A 16,249-nucleotide genomic window follows, 5' to 3' on the forward strand; every position below is an offset into this window, starting at 1 on the left:
TCTTAACAATTACTGTATTTCCATTCATTACCATTGAGTACACCTGGGAAGAAAAATACCCATCACCATGGTACATTAATTGGAGTTTACATTTGGCAAAAATGTGGCCTGACCTTTCTACGGTCCGCTCTTTTAGCTTTTATGAGTGAAGGAAGCCAAGGATCTTAAAAAACGCTGCAGCTTACTTTAATTATTAACAAAATTGTACTAAAGAACTATTTATTTTCCTCTTTGTTGAAAGACACCAGGAAATAAGATTAAAATGAAATTGTAAAGTATATGGTAATACATCATTTATAGAAAAATCTCAAGCTTAAGCATAAAATAAATAAACATGGCCTATAAAAAAAAACCTAAACATACCACATGGGTAGGTCATATTTGTAAATCTTAGTGATACACTGTAATGAAATCATCTGGTTGTAACTGAAAATCCAGAATACACTGGATTGAAAACTGATTCGATTTTCAATGTATAATTTATTGTGAAATGATATACTGCTGATAAACCCCTTTTAATAAACTATATTATAAGTATGATTGAAAAGGGTATGTAAAAGTAGCATTCTACAATTATAACACTAGGCTGTCTGTAGAGCCATGATTAATGTAGGAGCACTAAGCCCTCCCCTTTGAGAGAGCTCAGCCAATCAGCTCTCTCTAGACCGCAGGCTGCGAGAGGTTACAGCATCACCCGGGAATCGAACTCGCGATCTACGGATGATAGAGCGAGCACTGCGCTGTTGGGAGGCCATCATAACCATTGTTACTAGAAACCTTAGAAACCATTATTAATGTAATTGTCATCTGCATGAAAAAAAGTTCCCATAATCACCCCCTGACCAAATTGTCAGCTGTAAAATATTTTGGCCGTGACGCGTTCTTCCTTCGCACTATCCATAAACGTTCTTCAAAACAAAGCTTTACTGAGCCCCGTCACACATAATATGTAGGTGAAGAAGAAGTAAACTTTCACATCTCCCTAAGCAGTGTTGTCATTCAAACATGCTTTAAGACTGCCACAAGAAGTTTCCAGGGTCTTGCCTTAATAGCTATTCTCTTGTTGCACTTACACCCACTGACATGATGTGCCTCATGACAAGTTTTATGAAGCACTCCAAGACCCTGCTTCCTTTTTCAAAGAACCCAATGCATTTAAAAAAAAATGACATATTCGCCACCACACTCCAGCTTTCCCTCAACCCCCGGGACAAAAAAGACATGTACAGTACATTTGAATGCTGTTGATTAGAAAGCCTGAACACCTGAACCTAAAGTTTCTGACTGGGAGACCTCAATCAGTCTGGATCAGGATCTGCATCTCTAGCATCACCACACTGAGCTGTGTGCTCAGTCCACTATTGTTCACTTTCTTGATTCACAGCCCTGCAGCAATGCACAGCTCAAATCGCATCATCAAGTTCGCAGATCAGCATCAACGACAAATCAGTGAGGAGGTGGAGTCTGACTGTACACAAAACCAAGGAAATGGTTGTTAAATTCAGGAGAGCACAGATCAACCACTCTCCACTGAACATCAATGACTCCTCAGTGGAGATCATAAAGAGCACCAAAGCTCAGACAGAGAACCTTAACTAGTCCCTAAACACCAACCTCATAGCAAAGAGAGCCAAGGATTATCTCTACTTTCTGGAAAGGCCAGCTGTGAAAATCCCATCTCTTACCTCCCATCCCTACCACATTTTACAAAGGGACTATTGAGGGCATCCTGAGCAGCTGTATCACTGCCTGGTTTGGGAATGGCACCGTCTTGAAAAGCGAGGACAGCCGAGAAGACAATAAGAGGCTCCCTTAACTTGCATACTCCATCCGCGAAATCCACCAACATTGTGGATGGTGCACCACTCACACAACTTTTCATCCACTTACCATATGGAAAAAGGTACCAAAGCATTTAGTCTCACATGGATAGAGTGTGCTACCCCAACCCCTCAGTATTTGGGGACTCACTGATACCACCATATGTGTTACATTAGCACTTTCCTTTGCTTATCCTGTACAGAGTGCTTAAAAATTGCTGTTTAATGCGCCTCAAAAAATATTTTTCCCCAACAACAGAAATTACAATTGTAAGGGGTTCCCTGTTATGGACTAAGTTAAAGTAGACACTGATTACCGGTCAGACCGTCACTTAGCTGCTCATCAAGGCCCTTATTAAGCAGAGAAGCAATGATTATATGCTTTGCATGCAGTACATCAATGAAGAGCTAAACAATCTGAAGGCTGGAATATAAATGGACCGTTCAGAGAGCTCTAATCAGGCCAACACAATTACACACTGTCAGTCAGTTGTTAGAAGGACCTTGTCAACAATGCTATGCTTTGCTGCACTTGCCAATAATAAGAAATGTTCGAACCAGGGTCGGCTTAAAGGGAGAACAGAGGATGAATTGTGCATGGCTGTGAGCAGCACAAACTAAATATAAAGAAACTGGAAGCGGCGGTTTAACAAAGGAAGGCATTAAAATGTTTTTTTTTTTTTTTTTTTTAAGATATGTTCCTGCTGTAAATGAAAGTAGGACGTGATTCTTACGTCTGACATCTCGAAAGTAAATGGTCTGTCTGTTAGGGTTGAGGAGCTGGATGACCGAGTCGTCGTTGTTGTTTACCCGGCAGCTGATTGTGGCTGTTTCGCCCTCGATCACTGACACGTTTACCGTCACCAGGTCCTGACCCTGTGCTGTACAGCCAAAGGAAAAGAAAACAAGACATTAATATAACATTCAGCCTTTGAGGATTCACCTGACTGAAACGTTCTTACCATCAAGATATCCTACTTTAAAATATCTATGGGTTTATTCCAGCAAAAGGAAAAATACAAGCCTTCTACTGTAAATGTGGGTACTGTACACATTCTTTTTAAATAGATATTTTAAGTATTGTTTAATACACTATAAGCCTCTTATTAAACGGTATAATTTTGTCTGGCCTGATCCTTGATCCTAAAATTGTTCTTTGGTCTTCGGTTGTGGCTCATAGTCTTCAAGGACATAACAAAATGTGCAAACCGCTGGCAGCCTTAGTGCCATCGTGACCAAAGACAGTCAACAAAAATCTCTGGCAGTGTCTAAGTGTCTGCAACTGTGCTGCCAGAATGCTTGTGTAAAAACTCACAGCTACAAGTACATTAATTTTAACAGTGAATTTTAAACAAACTTAATTACGGACAGAGAAAAATATATTATTGTAACCTTAATATTATTAATCTGGCCCCATTTTCTCTGGGTTTGTAAGAAAAGTGCCATTGATTTACCATCACACTAATGACTAGACTTACAGGAACGGAGGAAATTGACAGCTCACAAAATCTATAAAGTTTTTCCTGTAAATAAGCACACATTATGGAGACAATGTAAAAGGACACACTTATGGATAGTCATGTGATGAGGGGTGTTGAATAAAGATATAAAATCAACTGATGTTTAGGGAAGACGATACGGTGATTGGACACAGTAAAACATTCGAATAGTGCAAACTTCCTAAATAATTAAGGCCATATGTCCATAAATGACGATCCCAGCTGAGGTGGCTCGGAGCCCGCTGCAGTCGTTTTAAGAGAGGGATTTATTCTGCACAATCTGAAGTCCTGGTCTGACATGAACACCTCTTGTACAACACCAAATTTTGTTGGAACATGGTTAAGGGATGAAACGTATCGAAACGTGTTATTGCATGATTTTTAAACACGCACTTTAAACCAAAGTCAGGCAAAACCTGTTTCACTGCATTTACATACAGTAAAAAGCTCGGACTTAAACAGGGAATGTTGTCAATAGACGGTGTTCTGGACGTATTGATTTTAACACGGGTGTGTTTTTTACTGGCGAGTGTGAAGCAGCTGCACTACAAGGCTGCGGATCACAGCAGGGAGAAGAGAGAACTGGTAATTGCCGCTCAAGGCAGAACTTTATCGGACCTTTCCATCTAAACACATGATGATGGAGTCTGGCAATCAACACTAAGCTCTTGATGGCATAATATCTGCTTGCCATGTAAGCCTACACACGCACACGCACACACACGCACACACACACACATACTCACAAGCATAAACATAACCACCCACCTTCTCCCACACACTAAGTCTAACCTTTTACAACTGTTGATAATTAGAATCAGCAACACAGTCAATCATTTCAGCTCATGTTCATGCTTATAACAATTTTCTTTTCTTTTCAGAGAAAGCACATCACCTGGGTTTTGGGTTTACATTCCAACAGGTACAAAACACCAGGGAATGCTTTTAAATATATAAAAATCCCACGCAATAAAAAGACAATATTTATTCATAGCTGACATGCAGAGATGGAAGAAAACACATTTACGTACTGTACGTTATTACTGTACTTGAGTATATATCTCATGTATCTGTATTTTACTTGAGTAGTTTTCTTAGATAATATTTTTTACTCTTACTCCGCTCACACAAACAGCCAATATCTGTACTTTTACTCAACTACGTTTCTGCATTGCATCACGTTACCGAACGACAGTGGTGTGAAGTATTTAAAGGGGGAATTTTACCACTCGCTGGTTATCATGCGTAAATGCATGACCTGCCTTTCCATTGAAACAGTTATAATAGCAAAACAGGCGTTTGAAATCAGAATCAGCTGAGCTGGTTGCAGACAACAACGAAAACAACACGTTCACAATCGGAAAGCAGAGAGAAAAAAAGGGAGGGAGAGAGAGAGAGATTTTTTACCACTCAAAAATAAAGATTATCTAACATGTAGAATAAATGGTTAGAATGTAATGAGTCGTTTGTAGCCGAATGTAGCGGACTAAGAGTACTGTAGCGTTTCTTCTTCGCAAGTCTACTCAAGTAAAAGTGAAAAGTATGGTGTGGTAAAACTACTTATAGACATACGTTTTCTTTCAAAAAGTTACTTAAGTAAATGTAACGGAGTAACTGTAACTCGTTACTACCCACCTCTGCTTTAGTACATCTGTACTTTTACTCAGATGCACAAATAAATGAAGAACTTCTACCTTTACTTGAGTTATATTTGCCATAGGAAAATTTCTACTTTTACTTGAGTACAGGAATTGTATATTTTGCCTACCACTGCTGAAATGTATACAAGCCATCCTTATAAAGTGATATTTAATAAATACTACAAAACGTGACAGTGTACCACTTCGACAGGTACAAAAATAAATAAATAAATAAAAAACAGCTCGGCTAACACGATTCACAAATCACCTGGCCTAGGCAAAGTATAACACACCACCGTTGGATATAAAGCAAGTAAACAACACTATTATGTCCTGCCCATGTGGGAATGTTGGAAATAATATTGCTTTTCTTTATGAATGGGCATTAGCGAGCGCAGGGCGCACAATGTGTCACAGACACAAGAGATATGCTGCGCTAGTGCAAACCGCGACCGTGCCTGAGGTTAAACATCCGTGACTCTGGGTTTCACGCTGCCACACTGGCACTGTAGAGGGGGAAAAAATACAACCTAAATAAATAAATGAAACATCTAGGCTTGGCTTGAAAGCCTGTCAATGGCTCGGGAAAAGGTTTCAGCCCGCTATCCGCTGGGGGAAAACGAATATTCTCGAGAACAAATCCAATAAAACACTTTAATTTTCTTTTTTTTTTTTCCTGTTTTCCGCTAAAAATCCTGGATTATTAAATCCACCAAAGGCATTTGTTCTCGAGACGACTGAGCTATGATATTTCGATAAATAAAGATGGATGAGTTTTAGACTTTAAATAATCCTTAACATTTCTGCATTTAAGAGCTATATCTAAACTTGACTTGCACAGAGCAATCCACCACCATGCGTGTAATCTGGTTTGTTATTCAGCCATGCAGTTTTCAGCTTGGTCTCCATCTATGAAAACTCCACCCGAGATTGTAACATCATTTCCACGAACAAGCAGGTGTTCCCATTAGATGTGTAGTTTTATTTACTGCCAAGAAATTTCAAATAAGTACCTATTTGTATTAAGGTTCTTATATGTTAGTAGAATTTCTTTTTGGTTTGGAAAGTTACTACAACCAGCCAGTTGTGTATTATACAATTAATTGTGTACAACGGACACGCTAGTGAGTAATGGGTATGTACCGTACAGTGCCGTAAAAAATATTTGTCCTTTGCAAAAAAAGTTGTCCAAACCTGCCTGGCTCTATGTAGTAAATACTTGCCCCCTAAACCTAATAACTGGTTGTGCCACCCTTGGCGACAATACCTGCAATCAAGCATTCGCAATAACTGCCAATGAGACTTTCACATCGCTGTGGAGAAATTTTGGCCCACACTTCTATGCAGAATTGTTTTAATTCAGCCACACTAAAAGGTTTTCAAGCATGAATGGTCTGTTTAACGATCTCAATCGGATTAAAGTCCGGTCTTTAACTAAGCCATTCCAAAACCTTAATTTTTCTTTTTTAGACATTTAGAGGTGGACTTTCTGGTGGGTTTCAGAAAATTGTCTTGCTGCATATCCCAATTGTGAATCATGAACATTGACCTCAACTGAGGCAAATGTGGTTTGCAGTTCTTTAGATGTTCCTCTGTGTTCTTTTATGAGCTCCTGAATGAGTTGTTGTTTTGCCGGCCACCCCTGGGAAGGTTCACCACTAATCCGAGTTTTTTTCCATTTGTGGGTAATGGTTCTGGGAGTGGCAAGTGAAGTGTAACTCAGTTTTCCAAAAAAAAAAAAAAGTAGCCTTATCACAGTTCATTCATGATTAAGTAATTGGGGAATTACTTTTTCACATAGGGCCAGGTGGGTTTGCACAGCTTTTTTCCCCTTAATAAAAAAATCATTTTACTGTATATTTACTCAGTTTAACTTTGAGCAATATTACAAGTTGTGTGATGATTTTAATTATTTAAGTGTGGAAAATATAAAAAAAAAAAAAATAAGAAATCAGGAAGGAGGCAAATACTTTTCTACAGCACTGTGTTTACAAGAGCAAGGAGCATTTGTGATTCGCCATGGTGCCAAATGTATCATTAGAAATAGCACAGTATGAAAAAAGGGATGACTACATCAGGAACAGCACCAATGACTGACATTGTGCTTCCAGCTTATCATGGCTCAGAAGTTCTGATGCATGACCCCCAGGCATGTAAACGTTTACCCAGTTTGTTACACAGTCCCATACCAAATTATAAAGGTCCCATATTTTACTATTTCATATACAAATTAACACATGTCTCAGTGGTCCCCCAAAGTGCATGTGTTAATGCTAAAGCTGAAATACACCTTAGATAATGCATTTTTCATATCTCAAACTTCCTCTGTTTCACTCTTCTTTCAAGCATGCAGTTTAAGTGTTTATGTAAATGACCTACTGCTGAGTCCAGTCCTTTCAGGGAACAGCAGAGCTGTGGGAAGGGTTCTTCTTATATGAGGTCACACTTTCAAAGTATTCAACAGAAAAAGTGTACAGTCTACGGCTTGGCCACAACCATTCAAGGCTGGGAGCTCAAGACAGCAAAATTAGCTTTGCTTCAGCTCGTCTTTCAATCACAGTGACACTAGACAATCATGGACATCTGTAAGCACATGCATGCAGAACAAAAGAGATACCACTTCCTTTCAAACTTCTGGACATCTGACTCCTAAACATACTTTTTATAATCCTGTTTCGGAGTTTGTCCCCTTTTTGCTGTTTTCATAACCTGCACTGTTCTGAGAAGGTTCTCCACTAGATTTTGGAGCGTTACCCTGGGGATTTGTGCTCATTCAGCCACAAGAGCATTAGTGATGTCAGGCATTAATGTAGGCTGAGGTGGTTTAGGGTACAGTCAGTGTTACAGGTTATTCCAAAGGTGTTCACATTGGGGTTGAGGTCATGGTTCTGTGCAGACCACTTGAGGTCTTCAATTCCAAACTTGGCAAACCATGTCTTTATAAAGCTCGCTTTGTGCACAGGGATATTGTCATGACGGAACAGGTCTGGGCCTCTTAGTTTGAATAAAGTAGTATCATAATGTTAAAGTATACAAAGACATTATTTACAATTATGTAATTTCAAGTGTGTTGTGGAAAAAACACATATGAGTGTAATGGGTCAGTGTCTACATACTTGTGACATATGGTGTAGCCTAGTGTATAACTGAAGCAGGTTATTAACTAGACTGAAAAGTACTGATTAATACCAAAATCTGCCCAAGAGCATGCCTAGGGTTTACTGATGCAACATTTCTTTTGTTCTTTTATTTTAAATAGACTTAACTGTCAAGCAGCAACTGAATGCAGTCTGACTAGCAGGTGCAGGTCCTGCAAAAAAATAAAAGAAAGAAAGAAAGAAAAAAGAAGGAAAGAAGGAAAGAAAGAAAGAAAGAAAGAAAGAAAGAAAGAATGCAGTGGCGTGAATTTATCCTCAGGTGGATGAATGAGCAGGAGAATCAGCTAAGGGTCAGAGGAGTGGTGTAGCAGTGTGTGTACTCGAGGATGGGAAGGGGGAGGAGAAGCGGCACACAAACCCCTTCATCAATCCTCAAAGGAGAGCCTGCTGTTCTGTTCCTATCTCGTCACAAACCACAGCTCTAAAGCCTTCTAACATTCAACCTGAGAACAAAACCCACACTTGATCTGAAATAATCAGGATCAGTGGCGATGTTAATTGTGTGGTTAATACTGTGGGTAAAACATTATATATTAAATACAGTCTGCATCTTACTGTATAAGTATAATTGAAATGTGTGGTCAGGATGCAAATCGGTTGTACTGTCATCACTTCATGCTTTTAAAAGGTTTGATTAAAACGTGCTTGCTTAATCAGACTCTCTCCAAGGAAAAGGAATAAATTATTGCATAAGATGAAAGAGCTGAAACTGTCACGAGTAAGAAGAGATGAGGTTGAAAGTGCAGGCTGAGCTTTATTAAACATCGACAGACAATGCACACACACACACACACACACACACACACACACAAACTGAAACAGTAAACAGTAACTCAACTAAGAAATAAACCACTAAGAACTTAAGCTAAGATATACCTTACTAAATGACACAGAATCAAGACAGTGATGTAATGCCTCTCTGCTGCTTCCTTTATACAGTATAAGCATGGACGTTTGTCTTAAAATGTATGTTACATACAGAGGAGATTAAATTATTATTTAAAAATGATGCATGTCAAATACAGATCTTTTTTTTAAACATCTATTACATTAAGATATCGTCTCACTGTTTAATTTTTTAGGAACACCTATACACTCATGCAGCTACTGTATGAAGGCAGCATCATGCAAATACTGTACAGAACGAGATCTTCAAAGATGAAAATGGGAAAAAGTTCTGATCTTGGTGACTAATCGTGCTGGTTTGAGAATTTCAGAAACAATATTGTTACAATAGAGTTTACATAGAATGGTGAAAGACAATGAGTTATAAATTATTGCTCTTATACAATACAGCTATAAAGCTATACAGTTATAAATTATTGCTCTTATACAATACAGCTATAAAGCTATACAGTTATAAATTATTGCTCTTATACAATACAGCTCTACTGTGTACTATGAGATCAAACATATCTGGAATCATGTGAATATCTGACCATTGCACTTTTTTTTAAAAATCCCATTCCAGATTTAATCTTCACTTTTCTGTTATAATAAGCTCTACTCTTCTGGGAAGCCTTTCCACTAGATTTCAGAGTGTGGCTTATGAGATTTGTGTCCATTCTAACACAAGAGCATTAGTGAGGTCAGGTGAGGTTATTGATGCTAAGCGATTAGGTCTGGGGTAAAGGCATTGTTTATTGTATTCATCCCCACCAGTGGGGTTAAGATAAGGGATCAGTTCAGGCCACTCGAGTTCTCAGTGCCACTTACACCGATTAGCTGTTACATTACATGGCAAAACATTAAGCCGATACTGTGCAGGTACCCCACGTGCCACAGGGCATGACTCCACAAGACCTCTATAGTCTGTGGGTGCTCTAGTGTCTGGTACAGGGACATTGTTGTGTCCTATGGATGCATGATCAGACTGAGATCAGGTTGCATCAACAACCTTGAATTCTTTGCCTGCTAAGCCACATACTGTGATGGGCTGTGATCCACTGGGCATTCTGGTGCTTTTCTATAATGATATAATATCTTTGACTTTTTTTTTTTAGCAATCTGTGCTACTGTGCATTGGCTTTTCTGTGGGATCGCACAGGACTGGCTAGCCGTTGGTCCTCACAGGCGCAGCCGAGCCTGACACCAGTAATGTGGCTGATTTTTGTCGTTCCAGTAAAGCGAAATGTAAAGTTCAGTACGTAAAGCATCCATAGACATATGAAATTCTGCGATTACTTGTTTATCACAGTATTTGGGAGAAGGCTGCCATATGGGTGCGATGGTCAGGTATACACAAAAATATACCTTTTTGCCATATACTGTAATAAATGCAATATTATATATGCCAAAAATCTTCTCCACAGATTACCTCAGACATTCAGGTTTATTTTTTCTACAAATCACAAAAGGATGGAATGCTGAAGTTACGGATTCAATATTTTGCTCCGTGAATGGTTCGTCCTTCACGTTTCAAACCGAAGATAAAATAAGAAGGACTAAGACTTCAATCCATTCAAGTGTGGAATGTGTTTTATAAAGACAGGTCCTGATCTTTCTAGTGACAACCAACCAAAACTGATCAGAACTGAAAATTATTTTCATTCTCTTCTATTTGTTGCTGCATTGCCTTGATTGAAATGCTACTGAAATTGACCTATTCATGTGTGCTCTGTGAATGCACTTACTGATAGTCTTGCTGATTTTTTTCTTTTAACTGAACTGGGTAGTGAGGCGCAGAAAACACTCGGGGCTTGCGTGGGAGGACGCTGTAATATTTCGCATCACCACCATTGTTATTGTCAAAGAAATGCTCTTCGTACGTTTTATATTTCCAAATTATTAAGCTTCTTAAGTTGATGTGAATGCTAAAGTGAACATTGCCATTTAATCCTAGAGGGAATACATTTTTTTTTTCTTCCACAAGGTTGCTGGGCCGATTTATACAACACGATTCTTTGTTTACATTTCCGTTGGCCTTGGGTATTACGCACCAGGAAGACCAGCTGCCTGAGAAATACTGAGCTACTCTTTCCAAACGGCCTTCAAGACAACTTATTCTCCAACCTTTTAACCTGTGATACTCAGAAACTCCTATGAGAAGAGATGATTAGTGCATAGGACTGAACATATATTTTGCTTTGCAAGACCATAAATGTCAGAAACAGCAGGCATGGGTATGATGTTTAATGTTTTACTTGGAGGACATGCAGCTGGACAAGGCAACAATGCACTGTACAAATGTTTAAAAAAAAATACAGCAAGAAAATGGTAACAATATTAGAGAAGTAAAAAAATGATACCTGTTATTATCTGGGTAGCTCCTGAGGAAGCACGGGGACAAAAGATATGATACATGTTAAAACATGGAGTAAAATGCCAAATGTGGCAAATTTATGAATAGTTCAGTATTAGCAAATGTCATATCATAAACACTTAAATTCTACTCATAGCTGCATTTTAAAGAGTAAATGCAAGATAAAGTTCTATACATGAAAGGAGGGATGCACTGAAGGCAATATCTAGGCTGATATCAAAACCGATGTTGTCATTCAAACACGTTTCAAGTTTAAAAATGCTACTGGTCAAAGATAAGGAGATAAGGACAAGGACAAAAAATATGCGTCAACTGCCAGTGAACATGATATACAGTGTCTATATATATATATATATATATATATATATATATATATATATATATATATATATTTTTTTTTTTCTTGCTGTACAGGGAAAAAGGAATGTTATTAGAAACTGACATGAGCTATTGCACGTGTACGCTTTTGGGAAAGGTTAGGAAGGAGTTGCGGATAGAAGAAAAGTGTGACGGCGACAGATGACCCTGGCGCCACGAGTAGAAAGACAGTGATCCCTATGTGTCGTCTATGCATCACAGGCAGGCGACACAATGAGGTGACAGCTACAGGGATGGCGAAGCCTGTCAAGTGCTTCATCAGAGACACTTGATGGCAGCTGACCGCATCTTTTTGAACCGCGGCTTGTCCACCGTAAGGGGACCAGAGGAAAGCATTTTCCATGTGGGTTTATAGACTCCCATGTATACACCACCGACCTGCTTGTTAAACTCCCAGCTAAGGATGGTAAGAGCTCATGCGTGATCGGCACAGAATCTGTTATAGCCGAGGCCGATCGATCCTGGGCGATCGAGCTGAAAACTGTCTGAATCCGGTCACAGGCTGGTGCACCTTTGGTGTACAGGGTCATTTTTAGAATGAATCATATTTCACATCAATCATATAACTAACTGATAGTTGACTCCTGGCTGAAGTACATTCCTACAAATGCATGTAAGAGTTAAGAGTCAAGAGTTTTGGCTCGTGTGAACTATTGTCATCTCTAGTCAGTAGTGTGTGCGTTTTCTGCCTTGTAGTCGTAGTCCATGTAAACGGTTGTTACTTTTGGATTGTTTCATTTTTGTTTTATTTAATCATTAAAATATTGTTTTCACTGTGAACATTAATAAGGGGGAAGACCTTTGAAAAGTGTTGTTTTTTGTGTGTTAGAAAATGTTTAATTTTAATATCCTATTTTAGTAAAAATCTACCCAAAGTCTGACAGTTATCATGGTTTTGATACATTTTTCTATAAATAATTAAGATTAAGTTCAAATTAATCCTTTTTATTATCATGCAAAATTCCCCTTGTAGTCATTTTTAGATATTCAGATTGGTCTATGGAAGGAGGAGTTAAATAATGCGAATTTGAGACTAAAGCATAAATAGACACTCTTTAGAGAGTTCCAAGGCCTATGTTAACTTCTTAAAGAAATAGTTTCTTTAAATAAGTTAAAGTTTAATATGCAACCTTATGTGTGTTTATGGTTTAATGTGGTTAATAACATTTATACGTTAGATTGATTTGGCCACGTTCACATTGCAAGCCACATTGTGCAGTTTCAATGTTTTTGGTCAGATCGGATTTGATTGTCGTGGCGGTGCACATTCACAATTACAAGCATCCAAAAATATGTCTGGTAAGGATGGCAAAGCAGTTAGTCAGCTGCTATGAAATCTCCAAGATGCTGGTGCTGTCACATGACTATCCATCCATCTATCCATCCATCCATCCATCCATCCATCCATCCATCCATCCATCCATCCATCAATCCATCTATCTATCCATCCATCTATCTATCTATCCATCTATCTATCTATCTATCTATCTATCTATCTATCCATCCATCCATCCATCCATCCATCCATCTAAAGTTTAGCCTTGGCCACAATTACAAATTGTAATAACATGATTGTTTTGAGTGGAAACCCCAGTGAAATAAACATATATTTTTTATATATTTTACAGTAAATTGATAAATATAAGATAAAATGTAAAAAATGTATATTTTTTTAAAAGGTAGGAAAATATTTTGACCAAAACCTGTAGTCCATATACCAGAAGAGTTATACAACAATTTAACGATATATACTGTACATAAGAAAACAAATGAATCCCTGCTGAAAAAAAAAACATCCCACACATTTAAATGCAGTGACAGAAAAATACTAAATAAATAATGGATGTTTGGATTACATCAATACACAGGCTTGTAACTCCTTAAAATTAATGTTTTTTTTTGCCATGCACATCTCTCCACAGTATTTCCGAATGCTGCACGTGACTTTCCTTCATTAGACAGGGTCATTACCATGGTTCATGCTCGAACCAGCAGCTAACGACCCCTTCACCCCCTACATATTCAGCCCCAACACAATACACGGCTCGGTCAATAAAGATGGCGCTCATTATGACACGGCACTGGGATGGTGATTAGACGACTGTCAGTCTCCTGACGTGGCTGCGATAGACAGATTTAACATTTGATGCCATTCAGGTGGATGGAGGTGTGTTGTTATCTACTCTTCACAGGAGGGGATGAATCCTACGCAGGCAGAGGATTATTTCACAGCAGTGATTGACAATGCTGTCATTCCATCCTCGCTGCCTTTTAGTTTAGAGTGAAGCTAGCCATTCACGAGTGTCTACTCATACAGAAGTTGTCTATGCTGTGGGAAAAATGCAGTGTCATGAGGAGTTATGGGCAGGTACAGGGATGGGGAAATGTGTCCAAGCCGTATTGAACGAAAAGTTGCAAACAGATTTATACAGAGTTATACAGCCTAGGTTACGTTACTTTGTTCATTATTCCATCCATCCATCCATCCATCCATCCATAGTCTATGCTAGGGACACTGATTTGTAAGGCAGGATGACTTCCTGAAAATGTTTCTGGAAAGAGGAAGGAAACTGAAAATCCATGATAAAATCCACATTATATCTCACCCATATTACAAATTTCTCATGAGATTTCATGCACTGCTTGTACACTGATACAGTGGGTAAAATCTGGCAATCATGAACACTAGAATAGCAGAACAATGAAATACTAGCCAGTGGGTTTTCTATCCAGAGAGCAAGAAGTCAACATTTTTACAGTTCATACATTTTAAATCCACATGAAGTGGCGCTTCAAGTCATTAGCACTGAGTCACCCTCAATAAACTAAAGAGATGAGGATGAAGATACAACCCTTGAAACCATACACACATCATCAAAATGTGAGCAGTCACCTTCAGAGGATCAGTAGGCTTGTTTAACTGTGCTGGCACATCCAGGTAATGTGTATAAACCTGAGTTTAAATATGGTTAACTGGGCCGCAACTATTTTGGTAATCGATTAATCTACCGATTATTGAGCCGATTAATCAATTGATTAATTAATTAATCAATGAATTAATCAATTAATTAGTAAGGAATTTTACTGATGAAACAAAATCATCAGGAAACAGCAAACTAGCAGCAATAAAATAAGGTTTAAAAGTGGAAATATAAAAAATATGGGAGTTAAGTTGAAATGGTAAGAAAACAGATGAAGTCTGTAGTGAAGGGCTGTGGTCAAGTTGCAGGGGCGGGGTCAAGTGAAGTGAAGTCTGAAGGGCCACAGAGCGAGGTAAGTGAGAAAAGGACACACACCTGAGGAGACTATGGCTAATTAGGCAGAGTGTGTGTGTGTGTGCGTGTGTGTGTGTGTGTGTGTGTGTGTGTGTGAGAGAGAGAGAGAGAGAGAGAGAATGTGCATTCAGAGCTCAAAAGCCAGCAACAAGGCGCACAATGATGTCGTCAATTAATCAACCATTAAATTCATTGCCAACTAATTTGATTATCAGTTTTACTGTAGTTGACAATGTAGATCAACCGTTGCACTGCTAATGATTCATAATGGTAAAGGTGTCACACGTTTTAAAACGTAGTATAAAGAACATATTAGCACAGAGACTTGAAGCACTGTGCCAGAATCTGACACTGTTTCTGGGTTTTTTAGTCTAATGAGCCTTAATCTAGGATCCACAGAACTTTCATACAGAAATATTCTCTCTTATATCCGCTATAAGGGAAGGCATGAGTATTACATCAAAATCCTACTCAAGTATAGTTGAAGTTCATGAGTAAATTTTTGGGGATCCAGGCTCAGAACAAATGAGACTGTAGAGATTATTAATTGTGGCATCCAAACGCAATGGTATGAAACCATGGGAGATGTAAGGAAAGTAATGAGGACTGCACTACATGGTTTGATTCAGTGCTGGTTTCTTCTTCTTTAAACTTCTTCATCCATCTGTGCACATTGCTCTTGTCAATGGTGTCATCTCTATAAACATTCTGTAGCGCAGTGGGAGACCATCAAAGATTTTTAGAGGATTTGAGAGTTGGGTTCAGCGATGGTTCAAACACATCACTTGGGGATGAGACACTGTTGAGTAGTACCTTTGTTTAGAGGAAGAGTTACTCTATCAACATGTGAAATTTGAATGAGGAATGTCAGTTAATGAAGGAAGTTCTACACACTTTTTTGCATTACTTTCGGTACAGCCTTCATAAATTAGTGTTTTGAATATGGATACCTTTCACAGAGCCTTTAAACCTACTGACGTTGTAGGACAACTTTTACACATACACTACCATGTACCATGGCTCACAGATTACGTACATAAATTGTCTGAATAATAGATTACATTTTTAACAATATAACTAAATAACTGAGTACTTAAATGGCGGACCTAACGCGTTAGATTACTCGTTATATCACAAAAGTAATCCAAGTACTCTAACGCGTTACTTTTTAGAATGCAGCTGATCATAATCACAAAAAAAAGTTAAATTCCATTTTC

The 16,249-nt window shown here is 38.5% G+C and overlaps 1 protein-coding gene across 3 annotated transcripts in view; it reads right to left on the reverse strand.

Moving 5' to 3' along the window:
* Window positions 1–16,249, reverse strand: part of cadm1b (cell adhesion molecule 1b) — a 195,247-nt gene that overhangs the window by 66,442 nt on the left and 112,556 nt on the right. For 2 of the 3 annotated variants that reach the window (XM_053507962.1, XM_053507960.1), the window contains exons 2-3: window positions 11,366–11,386; window positions 2,555–2,701 (exon numbers count right to left, since the gene is read on the reverse strand). In XM_053507962.1, coding sequence (XP_053363937.1) covers window positions 2,555–2,701; window positions 11,366–11,386 — 168 coding nt within the window. The remainder of the gene's footprint in view (window positions 1–2,554; window positions 2,702–11,365; window positions 11,387–16,249) is intronic. The other variant, XM_053507961.1, reaches the window with a different exon arrangement.

The sequence above is a fragment of the Clarias gariepinus genome, chromosome 11, assembly GCF_024256425.1.
Source record: "Clarias gariepinus isolate MV-2021 ecotype Netherlands chromosome 11, CGAR_prim_01v2, whole genome shotgun sequence".
Taxonomy (NCBI): domain Eukaryota; kingdom Metazoa; phylum Chordata; class Actinopteri; order Siluriformes; family Clariidae; genus Clarias; species Clarias gariepinus.